The sequence below is a fragment of the Sturnus vulgaris genome, chromosome 3 (assembly GCF_052056855.1).
Source record: "Sturnus vulgaris isolate bStuVul1 chromosome 3, bStuVul1.hap1, whole genome shotgun sequence".
In the NCBI taxonomy this organism is placed as follows: domain Eukaryota; kingdom Metazoa; phylum Chordata; class Aves; order Passeriformes; family Sturnidae; genus Sturnus; species Sturnus vulgaris.
In genome coordinates this window covers 87,084,766-87,103,178 of record NC_142245.1, presented here as the reverse complement: position 1 = coordinate 87,103,178, position 18,413 = coordinate 87,084,766, and the positions used below count along the sequence as shown (strand labels likewise).

General features: G+C 35.9%; 1 protein-coding gene across 14 annotated transcripts in view; it reads left to right on the top strand.

The window, feature by feature from the left end:
- Positions 1-18,413, top strand: part of ADGRB3 (adhesion G protein-coupled receptor B3) — a 440,618-nt gene that overhangs the window by 223,983 nt on the left and 198,222 nt on the right. For all 14 annotated transcript variants that reach the window (XM_088162232.1, XM_088162231.1, XM_088162222.1 and 11 more), the window contains one exon: positions 2,049-2,157. In XM_088162232.1, coding sequence (XP_088018358.1) covers positions 2,049-2,157 — 109 coding nt within the window. The remainder of the gene's footprint in view (positions 1-2,048; positions 2,158-18,413) is intronic.

The window sequence follows — 18,413 nt, the reverse complement described above, 5'->3', positions numbered from 1 at the left end:
ACTCCACAGCTACTGTTAGGATAGATCTCTTAGCCTGTTTTCTAGATACTTTGCTGGAAAGAAAATCTTACTATCAGAAAATTGCTGACTTTAAATCAAGTATACAGCTGCAATGCCTCAGCACATATGTTTTTCCAGCAGAAATGACAAAAGTTGATAACCATTAATTACAGGTTATATCACATTCAGATAAGCAGCGCTCACTTTAATACTTTCCTTTTTTTAAGAGCTGATGTAAAGCACTGCACTCAGGAAGCCATTTCAAACCACAAAGTGTAAGTTTATACTGGAGTTTTAAAACATGGGAGCTATTCTGTATATTCTTCATCAAGATCTGCTGGCATCCTATTGATTAACCAGTACTTCAGATACATAAAAACATGGAGTACCTGCTCAATTGAGTGCTCAACAGTTTATTACTATGCAATTTTATATGCAAGAATGAAATTTTTCCTTAGGACATAATCTGTGTATGTGCCTTGCATGAGATGAATGCAAAAATCACACTTACTACTTCAGTAATTCATCATTAGGAAAATGAACATTAAGTCTCTGTCACCTGAAGCAGCATTTGCAACCTGTTAGGATCATAACTGTTACAACAAATTATTTGTTGCCCTACGTTTTGTAAAAAGATCCATGTAGAAAACAAAGCACCTTGTGAAATTCTCTATCCTGAACCAAGCAATTATGAATCTAGATAGATAGACCAAGATGAAGATGGAGTGCAGCATGTTGGAATTTATAGTCAATGTAGGCTTTTTTTAGACTCTACAGTCCGAGTAGTGGAAAGAATGGGTTGAACATTCCTTAAAAAGTGAAATTTGGACATTTCAGTGATATGAACAAAAAAGCACCATGAACAAGTCGTCCATTATTTTTCTATTGCAAGATACTCTGTTACTGAAAATTTTCTTGCTCATAACAGGCAATAAAAAGCAAAAGTGATTTTTTTATGTATGTGATATGAACAGAACTTTTAGTCTTATTAATAACTGTTATGATCTCTAATGCTGTTTTGTTGATGAATCATTATTATTAAATAATAAATAAAGTGTTTTTCTTAGTAGCTTACAGCTTTGCAAATTAATGATATTTCTTGGAAATGTGTTTTTATCATTTTAAAAACCAAATTGAGAGGCTACATTAGCAATTCCAAGGCTATTGCAATTCATTTTAGTTTACTCTGTCCAGTTCTGGGCTCCTCAGTACAAGACACAAAGTAATGGAATGAGCCCAAAAAAATACCATGAAGTTGTTTAGGCCACTAGAGCATTAGATATGCAGGGATAGGCTGAAATAGCTGACACTATTTTGCTTGGAAACATGACAATATTAAAAGTTCCTGAAAGGGAAAAGGAGTTAAGGAGACTGAGCCAAGTCTCAATGGTGTCCATTGAAAGAGTAAAAAAAAGGGGGTAAAAATTAAAATACAGAAAATACCATTCATGTGTAAGAAAAACTGTTTGGCAGTGGGAGTGATTGAATGCTAGAATACATTGCACAGTCAAGGTCTGGGGTCATCTTCCTGGGAGACATTCAGAATCCAACTGGATGTGTTCCTGAGCAACTTGCTAGAGCTGATCTTGCTTGGCACAGAGGTTTGAACTGGATGATTTCCACTGGCCCCTTCTAGCCTCTGATGTTCTATGATTCTACTATTCCATATCAGCAATGAAAATAGTACTACCAGTAAAAATTTAACTTACTTACATGTTGATTAATGCAATAAAGGTTATCATACTGGCAAGGCCACAGTAAGATTTGCATTACTGTTTGCATCAGTAGTTCTGAAGTTCCAGTTCCACAGTTCCATTGCACAGTTGATTTCATATAACTTTGCAGACAGTAGTGTCTGTTTATAAGAGGATTTAATAGCAAAATTATTCTTTTAAAGTAGCAGAAAGTGTTTAGTATTGAAGCACGGGAAGAGCTCTTTGAGTGTTAGGTTTCAATTTGCTTTTGATGGTATTTGGATTTTATTTGAATTTTCAGCTGCAGACATTTTGATACCATAGTAAATGTCATGTCTGGCCTTCCTTTGTTAGATCTATCCAGGCTCAGTGGAGTTAATGCAGGTGATTGAAGATTTTATACACATTGTTGGAATGGGAATGATGGACTTTCAGAATTCATACCTAATGACTGGAAATGTAGGTAAGAAATAGATATTTCTTCTATCAAATTTATGACCTATTGAAAATCAGAAGTTCCAAGTATGTACTATAGAGTTGCTGCTTCTATCACAATCCACATTGAGCTGCTCCTCCTCCTCCAGATTATCTGTTGCTTATCTGTTGCTTGGTTATCCCCTCTCTGGATTAGCACATGCAGAACGGCTTGCACATTGGATTTCTTCATAATCATATCTCAAGATCTAAATGTAAGATTTTAGAATCAAAATTTAGAAAATATTCGCCAAAATACAATGAACTCTAGCTACCTGTTAGAGTGTTTCCAGGATATATAGTGTTTCAAATGCTAATTTATAAAATTGTGCTAATTAAGATAATATTCATAACACTTAATAGCTTGGGAGGTGTTTATTTTGTTGACATTGTCTTTTAATATCCCATTCTCCCAAAGAACTGTCTTTGCACATGTTATGGTGTGATAATAATCAGCGTAGATAAACAGTAATTTTAAAAAATATACATTTGATGCCAAAATAGTTAAAGCCTAGAATTTTTAGGTTAGTTTTTCTATGTGTAACAGTTTCAAAATTTTATTCAGATTTATTTACAAACTTTGTTTTTGCTACCGAAGAGTTGCCAGGTAGTAGTCATATAATAACAAACATCAAATATAAAAACGCCTGGCAATTCAATTACATTTATTAGTAGTCCTAAGTGAGTTGTGATATGAAAGCATTTTTTAAAAATTGAACTAAAAAAACTTAGTTTGCAAAGCTATTGTCTAATCATTTCATCTTTGTTTAGTACTTTTGTTATTCAATTAACTTGCTTAAGCTGCATTTTTACAGTGCCAGGAAAGTATTAGGAAGTTGTATGTAAGGAATAATCCAAAATATGTGTTTGTCTGATTGCAAAACTTCTGGTGTCTGTACATTTTTTCAGTTTTTAAATTAGCATCTTACTGCACATATATGTCAATCAGTTCTTCAGCAAGCCATTAGAATGAGTAAGAAAATATGGTCATTTTGAAATTAGTTGGTGGAATAAAGCAGAGAAAATGTTGGATTGTCCCTATTGAATATTTAGCTTGCTGCTCTACAATAATAAACATTTATTATTGTTCTCCAGTTCATATTACAAAGTCACAGGACTGTAAACACAAGTCCCTATAAGGCACAACCTTGTACTGGAGACATGTCAAAGAACTCCCCAAAAAGAACTCTGTCAGTCTTAAAATGTTTAAAACATTGCAGTAGGGTTTTAGCCAGTGATTTATTATCTTTCTGGTACCACTATTTGCACTCTAATACCACTTAAAGCTTCTTCCAGTTGTCAGTCTTTCATTATGCTAGACCCTGTATAAATTTATAAAGGAAAGTCTCTTTTCTGAAATGTTTGTTCCATCACATTTTTCTGACAAAATAAAAAGATTAGCTTATTTAAAGAGCACAGTCCATGCTGCTTGGCACATTGTAGTACATTCTAATCTGTTTGTCCTCTGAAAAATGTGAAAAAAAAAATCAAACTAGAAAATGCATTCAAATTAAGAAGATGCATTCAAATAATCTGTGTCTCTCCATATTCATGACTTCACATGGGAAACAGCAACAACATTCCAATTGAATCAGAAACTGTGCTGTGCACTGGCTAGTTTAGATAACTGCAGAACCTTTACAGTCTTTCTTTTGATTGTCTTCCTCTTCCCACATATAAGATATTTTTAGACACTTAGGAGGTCTGTTCTTAACTATTAAAACCATCAAAGGAATAGAAAAAAAAACAAGAAATGAATGATGAAAACTGAAAAGGAATTTATAGGTTTAATCCGACTACCTAATTCTGTGCCTTGATATATTGGCATGAGTTTATCCTCCCTATGCTCGGTCAGCCATCAAAAAAGGACAGGGTCACTGTGGTGCAAATAATTGATCAGAATACTTGAGCTCAGGTGACATGCTGAGATGGGGACAGAAGGCTGTTATCAGCAAGGAGTTATTTCTTATTTTCACTAACAAGAAATGAATGTATCTGGAATAATTCAGTTTTAGTGTAGTTGTCCTCAGGGCATTGGCATAACTGTCTGACTGCCTATGTACTTGAGTTTTAGGGAATATTTATGTTGATCTCAATTGAAAAGAATAAACTATGCAGTTTTTGACTGGCCAGCAATAATTATTCTGTACCAACAGGAGTTTATAAATGTGTGAAGGTTTATCTATAACAATATTCTTTTAAGTCGACAAACACATCTAATGCAGGAAGCAGATGTGCATAAATGAGACAGAAATTTTACCTATATCCATCTTTAAAAAGAAAAATCCAATAAATCATAGAATAAAATCATAGAATGGTTTGGGTTAGATGGTACATTTTCAACTCTGGTTACCCAGTGCCCCATCATGTCTGACCCTGAATATTTCCAGGGATGGGGTGTCTTCTGCTACCTCTCTGGGAAACCTGTTTCCCCTTATTGTAAAAAAACCTTTTCCTTATATCTAGTCTAAATTTATCCTGTTCATGTTAAAACCATCACTCCTTGTCCTATTGCAACAGCCGGTGCTAAGAAGTTTGTTGATCTTTCTTATAGGCCCCCTTTAGATAGTGAAAGGCTGCAGTAAGGAACTGAAGAACCCCAACTCTCTCAGCCTGTCTTCATAGCAGCAGTGCTCCAGCCCTCTCATCATTTTTCTGAGCCTCATCTTGACCCACTTGAACAAATTCACGTCCTTTCTGTGCTGGGGACCCCAGAGCCAAATACAGCACTGCAGGTGGGGTCTTACCAGAGTTGAGGGGCAGGGTCACCTCCCTCATCCTGCTAGCCCTTGCTGCTTTTGATACAGCTCAGGATACAGTTGGCTTTCTGCCCTGAAAGCACACATTGCCAGTTTTTGATCCCCCAGTATCCCCAAGTCCTTCTTCTCAGGGCTGCTCTCAATCAGTTCATCACCTCAGCCTGTTTTGATGCCAGGGGTTGGGTAGCACCTTGCACTTGGACCAGTTAAACACTTGAGGTTCCTACGGGCCCAGTTCTTGAGCTTTTCCAGATCCCTCTGGATGGCATCCCGTTGTTCAGGTGTGTCAACCACACCGCTCAGCTAGATGCCTTCTACAGACTTGCTGGGAATGCATTTGATATCTTTGTCATTGCTGAAGATGTTAAACAGTACTTGTCCCAGCACAAACTCCTGAGGGACATCACTTGTCATCAGTGTCCATCAGGATACTGAGCCATGAACCACTACCCTCTGGATGTGACCAACCAAATCCTAATCTGTCAAAGAGTCCCCCCATCAAATCCTTATCTCTCCAATTTAGAGAGAAAGGTGTGGTTGGGACCATGTCAAAGGTTTTCAGAAGTCCAGAGGGCATCCGTAGCTCTTCCCTTGTCCACTGATGCAGTCACTCTATCACAGAAGACCACTGAGTTGGTTAGGCAGGACTTGCCCAAGGTGAAGCTCTGTTGCTGTCTTTAATCACCTCCCTGTCCTCCATTTGCCTCAGAATAGTTTCTATGAGGTTACCTGGCCCAGATATGAGGCTGACAGGGGTTATTTATTTACCAGAAAATATTCTCTCAGCATCTTCACATGCTTTAAATGCTTTTTGCTGTGTTTCCATTTTCAAATCACTTTAAAGTTCAGAAAAATTATTCTAAATACGAGCTAAATATGAACTCAATATGAACTCAATATGAACTATATATGAACTGCTTCTTCTTATCAAAGAAAAAAAAAATCCAGTTTTATTGCGAATTTCACAGTAATGCAGTGAGTTCTTGGTTTCCTTTTACTAGTTTCAGTTTACAAGTTCATTGCTAATTGAATGACATTTCTAATTGAATAGTAGTTGATATAAAATTTGAGCACCTAATTGTGTTTCATAGATATGCTACTCCTTTGAGATCTTCCACAGAGGGGATTTTATTTTCTCTTTTTTCAAGACACAGAAACAAGTATATGTGACTTAAAAAGTTACTACACAACTGCCATGCAGCAATGACTTTCCATTGCACATTCTCAATTCATAACAAATAGGAATTGATGAAAGGTACATTAACTATACAGTAGGCTATCATAAGCCACATTATAACACATTTGAAAATAGCTAAGAAGACCAAAAGGACAGTTGTCATGCCCCTGTTAAACTTTTCATTGTGATGGCTTTTAACGCAAATTTTTCATTTCTTCTGAACAAAACATCAAAGACTTCTTTCAAATACAGATAATCCAATTATCTGTAGTTTATTGGGTTATTGAGGAAGCTCCGTCTATTCAAACGCATTTCCATTAAAGCAAGGCGCATCTTTTATTAGCTTTCCTCTCAAGGATAGCAAATATACTTCAGAAAACTTAACAAATGTAAAAGCAACAATTTTCTTTGTTCGTGCATGGTGGGGACAGATGGTATTTGTTTTATCATTGCATTCTGTATTATATTCTGTTAAGAAATGATTAGGTGAAATAAAAGCCTCTGATAGGAGGTAGAAGGCTACTTCTTCATCCTGCTCTTTTTCTTCTCCCTCCTCCTCCTCCTCCTCCGGACCAGCTGACCAGGCACACAAAAATGATAGTGTGAGCAAACAGAAGCTTTTGCTATCACTCAGAGTTCCTGAATTCACTGAAAGCACAGATCCACCTGCAAGGATACAACATGCAGTGGGACAAAAGGTTTTAAACCATGTTACCATTCTTTGTTAACCAATAACTTTCAATTTTGTCTGTTTTAAAAGATGAGTTCCAGATTTTAGATTAAAGAATTAACCTTGGCTTTGAATAGCCTTTTGAATATTTCTTTGGGCACTAAAGACCTGAGCAGATCAATTCAGTGCTTTGGCTAATTTGAGTTCACATCACAGTGAACCATTAAGAGTTTTGGAGATATGTAATAAAGGGTGGGTGAACTGCTATTAAGAAATATTCAACCTTTAACTTAAGAAGAAAATTTCTAACTGGAAGATTGGAGTGCAACAGGCGTAGCTGTCTTTAAAAATACAGGTGGAATGTGAAACTGGAAATAAGGAGCAGTATTAGGGGATACATATTTCTATGCCAGATTTGGATTCTTTTATAAGGGGAAATTTTCCTGGTGTTGTCAAATAAATTTCCTTAAGAGCAGAAGCCAAAAATAATGGTTAAAAGGACATACTGTTGTCAAAAATCAAGTTTACAGTTCTAAGATTATAATAATGCAAAACTAAATAGTCTTGAAGAGCAATATGTTTTCGTGGATATTATTTAGAACTGAAAGGAAAAACATATGAGAATTTTCAGCATGTGAAAAGCCACTTTCTGTTAGTGTTCATTTTATGAATACTTATATTTCAATGATCAGTAATTTATAAAATGTGCAGATATCACAGTTACTTAGACTAGTCAAAGGCGGGAAAGATTGAAGATTTCCAGGAGGTACAGGAAAATGAAAAGGAGAGCATATACACTGGCAGGTTAAATTCAGTTTTGACAGAGCATTTAAGAGGGAGTAGATCAAGCAATTCAGAGAAAATAACAGCATTAGTGTGCAAAACTATCCGTCTAAAGAAAATACAGAATTTTAAAAACATTTTCGGTAACTATCACTTACAACACTCTTTTCAATTGAGATTATATGGCTCGGATTCATTTTACTTACTTTAAGCATCACAAAATTTGCCAAAGTCACCCTAAGCTTCCTTCACATCAAGGGAAAGTACTGCTCAGGAGACCAACTCCTATCATCTCAGACATCTAAAATAAGGGCATGGGTTGCCTTCTGGAAGTTCTGCTGTGCTGTAAAGGCACCCTAGTGACTAGCTCATGTTTCAATAATTCATGTCATCTAAAGCAAAGAGGAGTGGTTTTTCTGAGTCAATAAAACCTGTGAACACAGAGACGTTCAGAGCTGAATGATCAAATAAACAAAACTAAATAATTAAAAATAAATGAAGAATACTAATTAAAAATCAGATTTTTGGAATGATTAGAATAGATATTTGAGAACAGATTGTTAAAAGAGTCTGCATGTAAACAACTGAAAAGTGAATACAAAGCGAAACTACACTGACATCTCTGTTTAGTCTTGCTCACGGGGAAAAACAAAGATTCTTAACTCTATTGTAGCACATTTAATTCTGAATAAGGCCAAGGTCCTACAAGGTACAAAATAGAAACAAGTAGATTTATGTCTACATGGTAAATGCAGCTAGCTGTAATGTATTATGAAAAAATGAAGAGGTGTAAACCATATTTCCACGCATAAATCAACTTTTAACTAACAGCCTGTTATCTCTCAACTTGAAAGTGGCTGCTGTGACACTGGTACTCCGATGAGTAATCTGGTTTAGTAAGTAATTAACATTTCATTTAAAACTTGAAACTGAGCTGCTTACATAAGTATTATAAACATTGGCAGGAAACAAAGTCTGATTTCTGCCTTCACAGACAGTCTAGGATGCCATATGGCAGAAAACGTTTTGAAAGTATCCATTGTCTCCTTTCTTGGAAAATACTTTATTTTTACAACTTCGATCTCCCATTCCATGTTCATGTCCATGAAATTTTAGAAAAAACACTAATTAATCCTGAAGGCATATGGAATGTATCTTAAAATTTTCCAATCCTAGCTAGAGACACTTAGAAATGTTTGTGACAAAGGGAGCTTTCAGAAAGTGTACCTACTCTAGCTGTAAGACATGAGCAATGGTACACATGCTGAGCTTTGGGGATGCTACAAAATAAGGAATCTGGATTCCTGTCTGTTATTGTGTGTTCATTCACCTTATCCCACGGTATGACTTTTACATCTTGCAAATTGTAAATCCTGTTTATACTTTCTAGATACCTCTTCACATTAGATGATTTGTTTAATTATCTGAATGGCATCTTTCTTAATCTGTTTATTTTGTATTAGAATTAATGATGTGTACCTTCAATGCAGCACTCGAGATCCTCTGACTCATATATCACAAATGTCATACTGGCCTAAAATATACCAAGAGACTGAATTTATTTAAAATTTTGAAAGGGTCTTTTTTCAGGTATGTTAAAGAAAACAGAAAAAAAGCCTTGATACTATCTTGTAATGAAAATGTCTAAAATTTTCAGCCAAGAAACAAGTATTTCAATAAATTTATACACAAATACTCAGAATTCATTTGTAATTAAATTACTTCTTGTTCTGAGTCTGTGTAGTGCTAAAGCACCTTGTGGATTTTAAAGTGGGTATTTATAGTTAATAGAAGTTTAGCTGCTAATATTTCTACATTTTCTCCTAATAGAAAGAAAATTGCACCTACCAGACAAATAAAAATTCAGATCCTGTAGAGTGGCCCTCAAAAGACATTCAGATTTCTGTCCTGTTTCCATCAAGTTATTTCATCTAAACATGTTTTTAGAAAGGAAAATTTCACCTTTAAGCAGCTTAAGTACTTAACTTTAAGCACTTACTGCTTTAAGAAGTAAGCAGGAATCACTCATTTTAGTGCATCATACTTCATATGTAAATACATCTATAATGATTAATGTGCTTATGGGTGGTTTTTGTCAGGAACAAATTCTCAGAAGGAAAAAAACAGAGTGAAACTTGCATGGTTTTGTAATGAAATACATTCCTAATAGATATAAAAACACAAGTCTTCTTTAAATCATTTAATAGTTATATTCTTTTTTGAGTAACTAATAAACTACACACCAAAGTAATCAACAATTAGGTAATTTTTTTTTCTTATATTTCATTACATAATTTTTCCACATAGACTATTGCCTGTTTCCATTTCATCTCAAAACAGCCCAAAAGAGCCTGTGCCCATCACCTTCCCATTTAAGTCTAGGGTCTGGCTTTTATGACTGTGTTTATAAACACGAATCAAAAAGGACAAAATGCAGGTTTCAGAATGGTCCTACATCTGTCCACACTGTTTAATTTGTGGCACCTACCCAAACATTGTCAAGGAATCATTCAAGGAATAGGCCAGGTGAGAAAACCATCCTTGTAGTCATAATTAATGCTTTTCTCCTTGTCCTGTGGTGCACAGTTGGTCACACTCTTGTTCTTGGGTTGCAAACATGGTGGCCAGAGAAGTTCTAAGTTCTACCTTCTGCCACATATTCTTTTCATTCATGACTTTGCCTCCTGGTTCCATCCTCTTCGTTTCACACTCGGATGTTGCTGTATCAGTCTTTGCTGCCCCAAACCTCTATGCTGTTTGTTGAGCAGGTGCTCTACTTATATGAAAGGGAACACGTATCACTTTTTTTTTTTAAGTTCTCAGAAAGTCCTTCAAGTCCTAGGATTTACACCCTGCCAGTATCACTCCTGTTTCTGTATTCTTTACTTGCTCAAACTGTATGCAATAATCTGTAGCTAAAGGGTTCCAGAAGAGAAAAAATAGATAAAAGAATAGAGAAACTACAAAGAAAGGTCAATTGCAATGTTTTTATACTCTTACATCCTTCTGCTCTCTATATATTCATATAATTTCCTTTGCAGCAGTCTCAGCAATTCCTTGATCAGATCAATATGTTGACTTTCAGAAGACTCAAGCTTTCTCCACTAATTAAAGGGGAAAGATTTCATGCACACTTCGAAGGTCTAGCTCATTGCAGCATCTGACTTAATGCCTGAAGTAAATGCTCGAGAGCTCGTATTTCTTTCCCAGTATAAAATAAGCGTATTAAATGATTCACATTCCCTGAAAACTTGCTGTGAACAGTGCATAAAAGAATAGATTTTTTTCTCTCTTTACTAAAGCTGCATACTCAATGTTCCTGGGAAAATACAGCTCTCTGTTACTTAAGATTGAAAATTCCAAATATCAAGGGAATGTCTATGTGAATCTTTATCAAAGTCTTTTTATCCATAAATGTGGATAAAAACCTAACTTGGTTCCTTAGCTATACTCTTAGTAATAGTCATAATTCCGTGGTTAGTTTTGCATATACAGTTTATTAAGTAACCTTAAAGATAAAGCTAAATAAATTAACCATTCAGTATTTTTAAGTGGGTGCTATAGGAAACTAAAATAATTGAAAATGTTTCTCTTCTCTGCCATGTATTTAGTGGAGTAAAATATTCTAAACAAATGGAAGCTATAAAAAATGCCAACATACAGGCTCTTGTCTCAGTAAAAAAAATGCCTCCAACTGAAACAGAAAGTAGTATCTACAGCCCATTTGTGAAATTCCTTTTCCCAGTATTTATGTATCTCCTATTGTTGTATCATTCCTAAATTTCTACCTTTGTAAACTCCATTCTGCTTTTTCAAATGAGCAATAAAAAGCTGTTGTTTTCTAAAGGAACCAATTTGTATGACAGGCCATTTTTTAACTGGTGCATTTAACTATTGACCTGAGAAATTAAATACCTGACCTTATTCACTCCTTTGCCTCAGACAGGTGGACCTTTAGGTGACTTCCAACAATTTCCAGATAGATTGAGGCTTAAGGGGATAGAAATTAAGCATGCGTGATAGTAATTTTGCATTTATGCAGTGATGGAGTCAATGCACACCCAAGAGTATTCGTTTCATGGTAATGTAATGCCAAGTGGCAGCAATCAACTTCAATGAAGTGTAGTGTCAAGATATTCCAAACAATACAGTCCTTCCTTAAACAGGAGTACCACAGTCCAATAACAAGATGCAATTCTACAGAGAATGATCACTCATTCTGGGATTTTTTTAGTCCTGAAAGTGACCTCAAGAGTGTCCAGCCATCATCTGGTAGTACATCAACTAGAGAGGGTGTGGCTAAGTACTGTAAATAGCAAAGTTCAGCCTCAATTTTAATGATTTCTACAGCATTTTGTTACTCACTCACTACTGAAAGATGGAAAATTAAATAAAATGTAAGTAAACTCTCTAAAACTATAAGTCGGTTAAATCAGGAATAAAGCCAGCTATTAGCTCTGCCTAATACTTGCACTGTGTGAGAAACAGGTCTATTACCCAAAGCTCCGCTGTGAATATGAAGTTAACATGGTTTATACTGAGCTGATGATATGGCATACCGCCAGAGTTCTTTTTCATTTTTTGGCCTTTTGAGGGTGAGGAAAAAAAAAATAAAAAGAAAGACCAAAAAACTTCAAACAAATAAACAATAAAACTACAGCCCACCCCACCCCCCCACAAAAAAAAAAAAAAAAGAAATTCAAACCCTCAATAGAAACAGCAACAACAAAAAAATCTAAAGAAGCTAAAAAAAAAAACCAAACAACCAATCAACTAACCAAGCAATAAAAGAAACAGAAAAGGAAACTTCTATTCATATTAGACAAATCAATCTGCTGTATTAAAAAAGTATTATTTCCTTGTTGATGACTTTAGATTTTAATTCCAAATAGTGGTAAAGATCTACCTTTTTCAAACTGCGTAGCCTGAAGGTAGCATAACAATTGAGATAACAAACTTGACAGAAATATTTCATTTTTCAAATCAGTTTCCATGAGGGTATTAGCAGACTAATAACATCAGAGAAAAGTATTTTTATGGTAATAATTATTTTGGCAGTGAGACTGTCAGATATTGAGGTCAAACTTCAAAGCCATGTAAACATATGCAGATATAATTCTGAGTCATTGTGTTTCTGTAAGTGTAATTTTTAATTTCTCTTTTTAATATAGAGAGCTAGACTTCAGTATATAGACCTAAGATACTGCCTATATCTCTGCCATTCTGTTAAGGTCAGATTGTATAATGCCAACAGAACTAAGTGTCAGTAAAATCAGTTCAAGGCATCCCAAAGGGTTCATGTACTAGGTGGGCTAAAATCATGAACAGAGCCTGAAAGTTCTAATGTATATTTTGTGCCTTGTGATTTCTGAACCATCCATTTCACAGTGTTTTTCTTTCCCTTAACTTCAGGTATGAGTTTTAGGGCCCTATTCGTTGCTCTCTCTGAAGACAGAGATAAAGAAACTTTGATGAGATTTGTTATAAAATTCAGAAGTTCATTCTACTTCAGATGACTATAACTTTTTTTTCCATGCTCCAAGTCTCCATTACAGTGGGAAGGAGACAGAGAAAGAAATTTTCCTCACTCAAAATATGTGATACAGCTCTGTGGCCTGCAGTGTTTGAATAGTACTAGATACATTCACAAATACTTAAATCGCCTGCAGTGATGCTAAATAGCTTGATATTGTTGTGATTGTTTTTCTTTTTTTGTTTAAACAAACACTCTGTAAAATCATGGAGACATGTAATCAGCCCTAGGCAGCATTATTCTGCAAATCTGCTGTTAATGTAGGTTGGGAAATGGTTTTCTAGAAAAGATATTTGATCTCATTGCTTTAATGATTTTTCATATAATCTGTGGTTCAATGCTTATGATGTTATTTAATGACTATTATTTTTTTGATTTTTTTTTCCTAACAAATGAGCTTCACTTAGGTCACCAGTTACTTTAATGAATAGCAGGGTTAGCTATATCCTGTTTTTTTCTAACACATTGCTAGTGAAATCTTATGGCCTCATGCTATCTCCTGTTACTCAGTAGTCAAGTATTTTGAAATGAGATAGATTTCAAGAATACCCTATGGGAAAATAGTATATTGGTACAGTCACTTCTCCAAAAATCCTGTCTGGGGTCCTGTTGTAGGGGAGCATAACTAGAATGTGAGCTGATATCAAAGGCAAATACTCAGAAACCCATCCATATGTGTATGAATTGTGTCCCGTGACGAAACATATTTATTCCCTATATTGGCACCAAAATCTCACCTCCAAGAGAGCAGAGGAATGAAAAGAGACTGGCCTGCCCAAGGGGAAGAAACTGTGGGACAGTCATCAGATTGATTGGATCTTTGGCAGGCAGGCAGGCAGGCTGCATCTGCACACACAAGACTTCTGTTTGTGAGAGAAACATTTATCAAAAACATAGCAAGCTTATCCCCTCCTTTCTCATTTTAACCTCACGGGAATAGAATATGTTCATAAAGATTAAAGGGAATGTCTCGTTTTGCCATTAGGTATCTTAGATTGTTCATTGCAGAAGCATGGAATGAATGTTTTTAATGCTCATTTAGCTTTGAAAATTGCATCACTATCTAGGCAATGAAAAATAATGGTCTCCATTCACAGTCAACAATGCACAAAGAAAAGTTAATTTCTGCAAAATGAATGTCATTTAACTTTGCCAAATTGAACTTATACCTGTTTCTTGGATGAATAGTTCCACTACTGGAAGACATGGCTGGTGATTTTATACTGCATCATCTATTTTACATTTGTGGTTGTACTCAGAAATAATTTTCAGAAGTTAAAATTATACATACCCAAAACTCTTGTAAAGTTAAGTCATAGAGACTGCACATCAATAGGGCAAGACATTCAGATATTGGACTACTTCTACTTGGAAATGGTGTTCAACAGCAAAGTTCAGAGGACTTTGAAGTGTTTATGTATATACTGGTTTTAATTTTATTTGACAAGATATTAGGTGTAGTTTGCTGACTATATGTGCTGGTTCTTTGAATGTACTTACCGAATGCATTTAAGAAATTTCTTTCAAAGATGGGAAAATGGGTTTACAAGTAAATGTGTAGGAATTTGGTAACTTTTTTCTTGTAGGCATTTGTTAGAATATTTTCTTCTGTTCATAATTTTTTTATTCTTTAAATTCTCTAACAGCATATTTACTCATAAGCTTTTTAATACATGGTTTGACAGAGTCTCTGTCTAGAGAGCTACATGCACATTTTCAATGGCTTTTTCCCCCTATAGATATAATTATTATTGATACCTCTAGGTGCTGTATCCTCTGCACTGTCAGTGGTTTTAGAAATGTTTAAAGTCTTTCCTACCTATACTTGATTATGAAATGAGATTGTTTAACTTGCACTTTTTTTTTTTTTTAATTTTTGCTTTTATTTAACGCTTCATGGAAATCTAGCTAGACCTTCCACTAAAGAATCTTAAACAAAGTTATGTTACCTCACAGCTGTGTTAGACAATTATCACAGGCTGTCTGACAAGATAGAAATTGTTAAATTACCTAAATACCGTTTTGTTTCTTCTCAGGATTTGAGCATCTTGGAGGCACAGAACTTTAGGTCTTAGTATTTATATTGTTGTCTTAATCTTTCATGTTGAAATAGTTCCATCTAGTAGAAGTATATAAACGGGTAGAATGTTTTTTCATTCAGATCCATTCTATAATACATTGAAGTTTGGGCTAAAAGAGAAAATTATTCTGCAGTTGGTGGCTAGGATTTTCCCAGCAATGTAAGAAAAATGAAGTCAAGTTACTGTTCAAGTGAAGTTTCTTTGTTCTCAGTTTAATCAGTTGGACCCGTGTTGAATTGATGTGTTGCAGAAAGAGATAAAAGTGAAATAAGGCATAATATAAAAATTCCATAAACATAACCTAAATTTAGTGCATCATTATTAAAAAGTCCAAGGATTTGCTTATTAAAACATACTTGCAGATTTCATTTAAAGGCTTCCATTCCCCTCTTATCCTGTGTATAATTCCCAATATTTTATACCTCTGTTGAATAATAAAACTTATTTATTCCTATTAATGTGCTTAAATGAGCTATTTCACTTCATTGATTTTACTTCTTTTGTCACTTCTACTAAATTCTCATCAGCTCTATTTTTAATATGTATAGAGCCATAGAAATGTTGATGTTGGAAAAGACCTGTAAGATCATTGAGTCCAACCACTATCGTTGCCACACTCACCACTAAGTCTCTAAGTGCCTCATCTACACATCTTTAAATAATTCCAGGGATGGGGACTCCACCACTTCCCTGAGCAAAATGTTCAGTGCTTCAGAACCATTTCATTCTTTTTTTTTTTTTCCTAATATCTAGCCTAAATCTCCCCTGATGTAACTTGAGGCCATCTTCTCTTGTCTTGTAACTTGTTACTTAAGGGAGATGATAATGACCCCCACCTGGCTACAGCATCCTTTCAGGCAGTTGTGGAGAGTGATAAGGTTCCTCCCAAGCCTCCTCTTCTCCAGGCTGAGCACTCCTAGCTCCGTCAGCCACTCCTCATAAGCAGTGTCCTCCAGACCCTTCACCAGCTCTGTTGCCCTTCTCGGGACTCACCCCAGCCCCTCAATTTCTTTCCTGTAGTGAGGGGCCCAGAACTGGACACAGGACTCGAGGTGCAGCCCCACCAGTGCCAAGTCTAGAAGGACAGTCACTTCCCTCATCCTGCTGGCCACACTGTTGCTGATACAGGCCAGGATGCCATTGGCCTTCCTGGCTACCTGGGCACACACTGGCTCATGCTCAGCCACTGTTGTCTAACAGCCAGAAAATGTCCCAAGGTCATTTTCCAATGGTTAGCTTTTCAGCTGCTCTGCTCCCAGCCTGTAGCACTGCATGGGATTGTTGTGACTCAAGTACAGGACTTTGCACATTGTCTTATTGAATCTCATACCATTTTAATCTGCCCATCAGTCCAGATTGTCCAGATTCCTCTGCAGAGCCTTCCTACTCTCCAGCTTCCAACAGTCACACCCAACTTGGTATCACTTGCAAACTGGCTGAAGGTGCACTCGATTCTCTCACCCAGATCATGCATAAAGACAGTAAATAGGACTGGTTGCAATGCTGAGCCCTGGGGAGCTCCACTAGTGACTGTCTGCTGGCTGGATGTGACTTCATTCACCACCACTCTCAGGGCCTGGTCACCCAGACAGTTCGTAGCCCAGTGAAGAATGGCTCTGTCCCAGCCATGGGCTGCCATCTTCTCCAGGAGGATGCCAGGGACAGTGCCAAAGGCTGTACTAAAGTCTGGATAGATGACATCCACAGCCTTTCCCTCATTCACTAAGAGGTTCTAGAAAGTAACCAGATCAGTCAAGCAGAACCTGTCTTTCCTCAACCCATTCTGGTTGAGCCTGATCCCCTTGTCCAGCACACGCTGCATGTTGGCACTCAAAAGGATCTGTTCAATCAAGACCTTACCTGACGTGGAGCTCAAGCTGACAGGCCTATAGTTCTCTGGATCCTCCTTCCAACCCCTCTTGCAGATGTGACTGCTTGTGTACATTTTGGGAAAAAAATTATTCTATGTCCAACTCATTTCTTTTCTCCAAGCACTGGAACCATTATGTTGTCTCAGCACATACACTGGACGATGACTTTGAGCACTTTTTGAAAGTGGCTCATGGTAATGCAAATGTCTCTTTGCAATGAACTTAATGTAACTATAGAACACAGATTTTTAAATCATAAATATTTCATTAATAGCTACAGTTCACATCAAGATGGGTCCAGATTAAAAGAGGGACTGTTTTGAAATATTATCAAATAACTGAGCATCCCTACACTGACCCCTAACTTTGTTCATTTTTTGTTCAGTTTGGAAATTTTATTATGAATGTTTGCCACTAGAGTGCAGTCAGTTTAGTTTCCAATAAAGCACCATTTAGATGTTTTGGGATTAGAGACAGAAAACCCATTTAGTACATAAAAAATACTCTATAAAAGCAATAGCACTGAAAAAACAACACACAAAGCAAAGACAGGAAAATAACTAAAGGGGGGAAAAAAGCAATTTTCTTTCCAGGATCTTGTAAAATACTGTTTGTTGGGTAACAATGCTATAATCAGGATATGGTGGGGAAGAAGGATCATATATAAGTTACACATTTTCATTGTCCAGTTCTCCAGGGTATGATTTGTAGTAGGAAAGCCATCTTGACTACAGATTATAATACAAATACTATTGGAAGGCAAGAAATCTTTAGTTTTTTCTGGCTATCTCCTAAATCTAGCTGTGGAGATAATTACATTTACCCTTATACATATATATACAAATAAGTTATGGCAGTAATAGCAGAACTGGACTCAGGTGTAGAATACTTGCCACTGAATAATTTTGCAAGACTGAATGTATAGATTATTTAAAAAAATAATTTGCAAACATTTTCACTACATTTATAACTTCTCTGGCATTAATATTCAGTCACTCTTTGTTAGGACTTCTAGGTATAGGAAATTAATTGTAGCCATTTTGTTGTGTTGGTGGGTCACAAAAACTGTCAATCAATACAAAACAAAAATTATATCCTTGCTTCTTATTTCAAGATTTCAAGTTCATGATAATTGCTTTTAAAAAAATTCATCATGATTTTTTGTGTAATAACATGCACAAACTCTTCCTTTCCTCATAGGTATAATTGTGTTTTCTGGAATATTGCACAATGTAGAATCGCATTTTAACTTTACAGAGCTCCTACCTAGAGGCAGTATTTCCAGAAAGTAAGGGATAGTTCACTGAAGCATTATAGTTCCAGTTTGGGGGACTACTATTCTGAATAAATATTTCATAAGAATACTGCAAT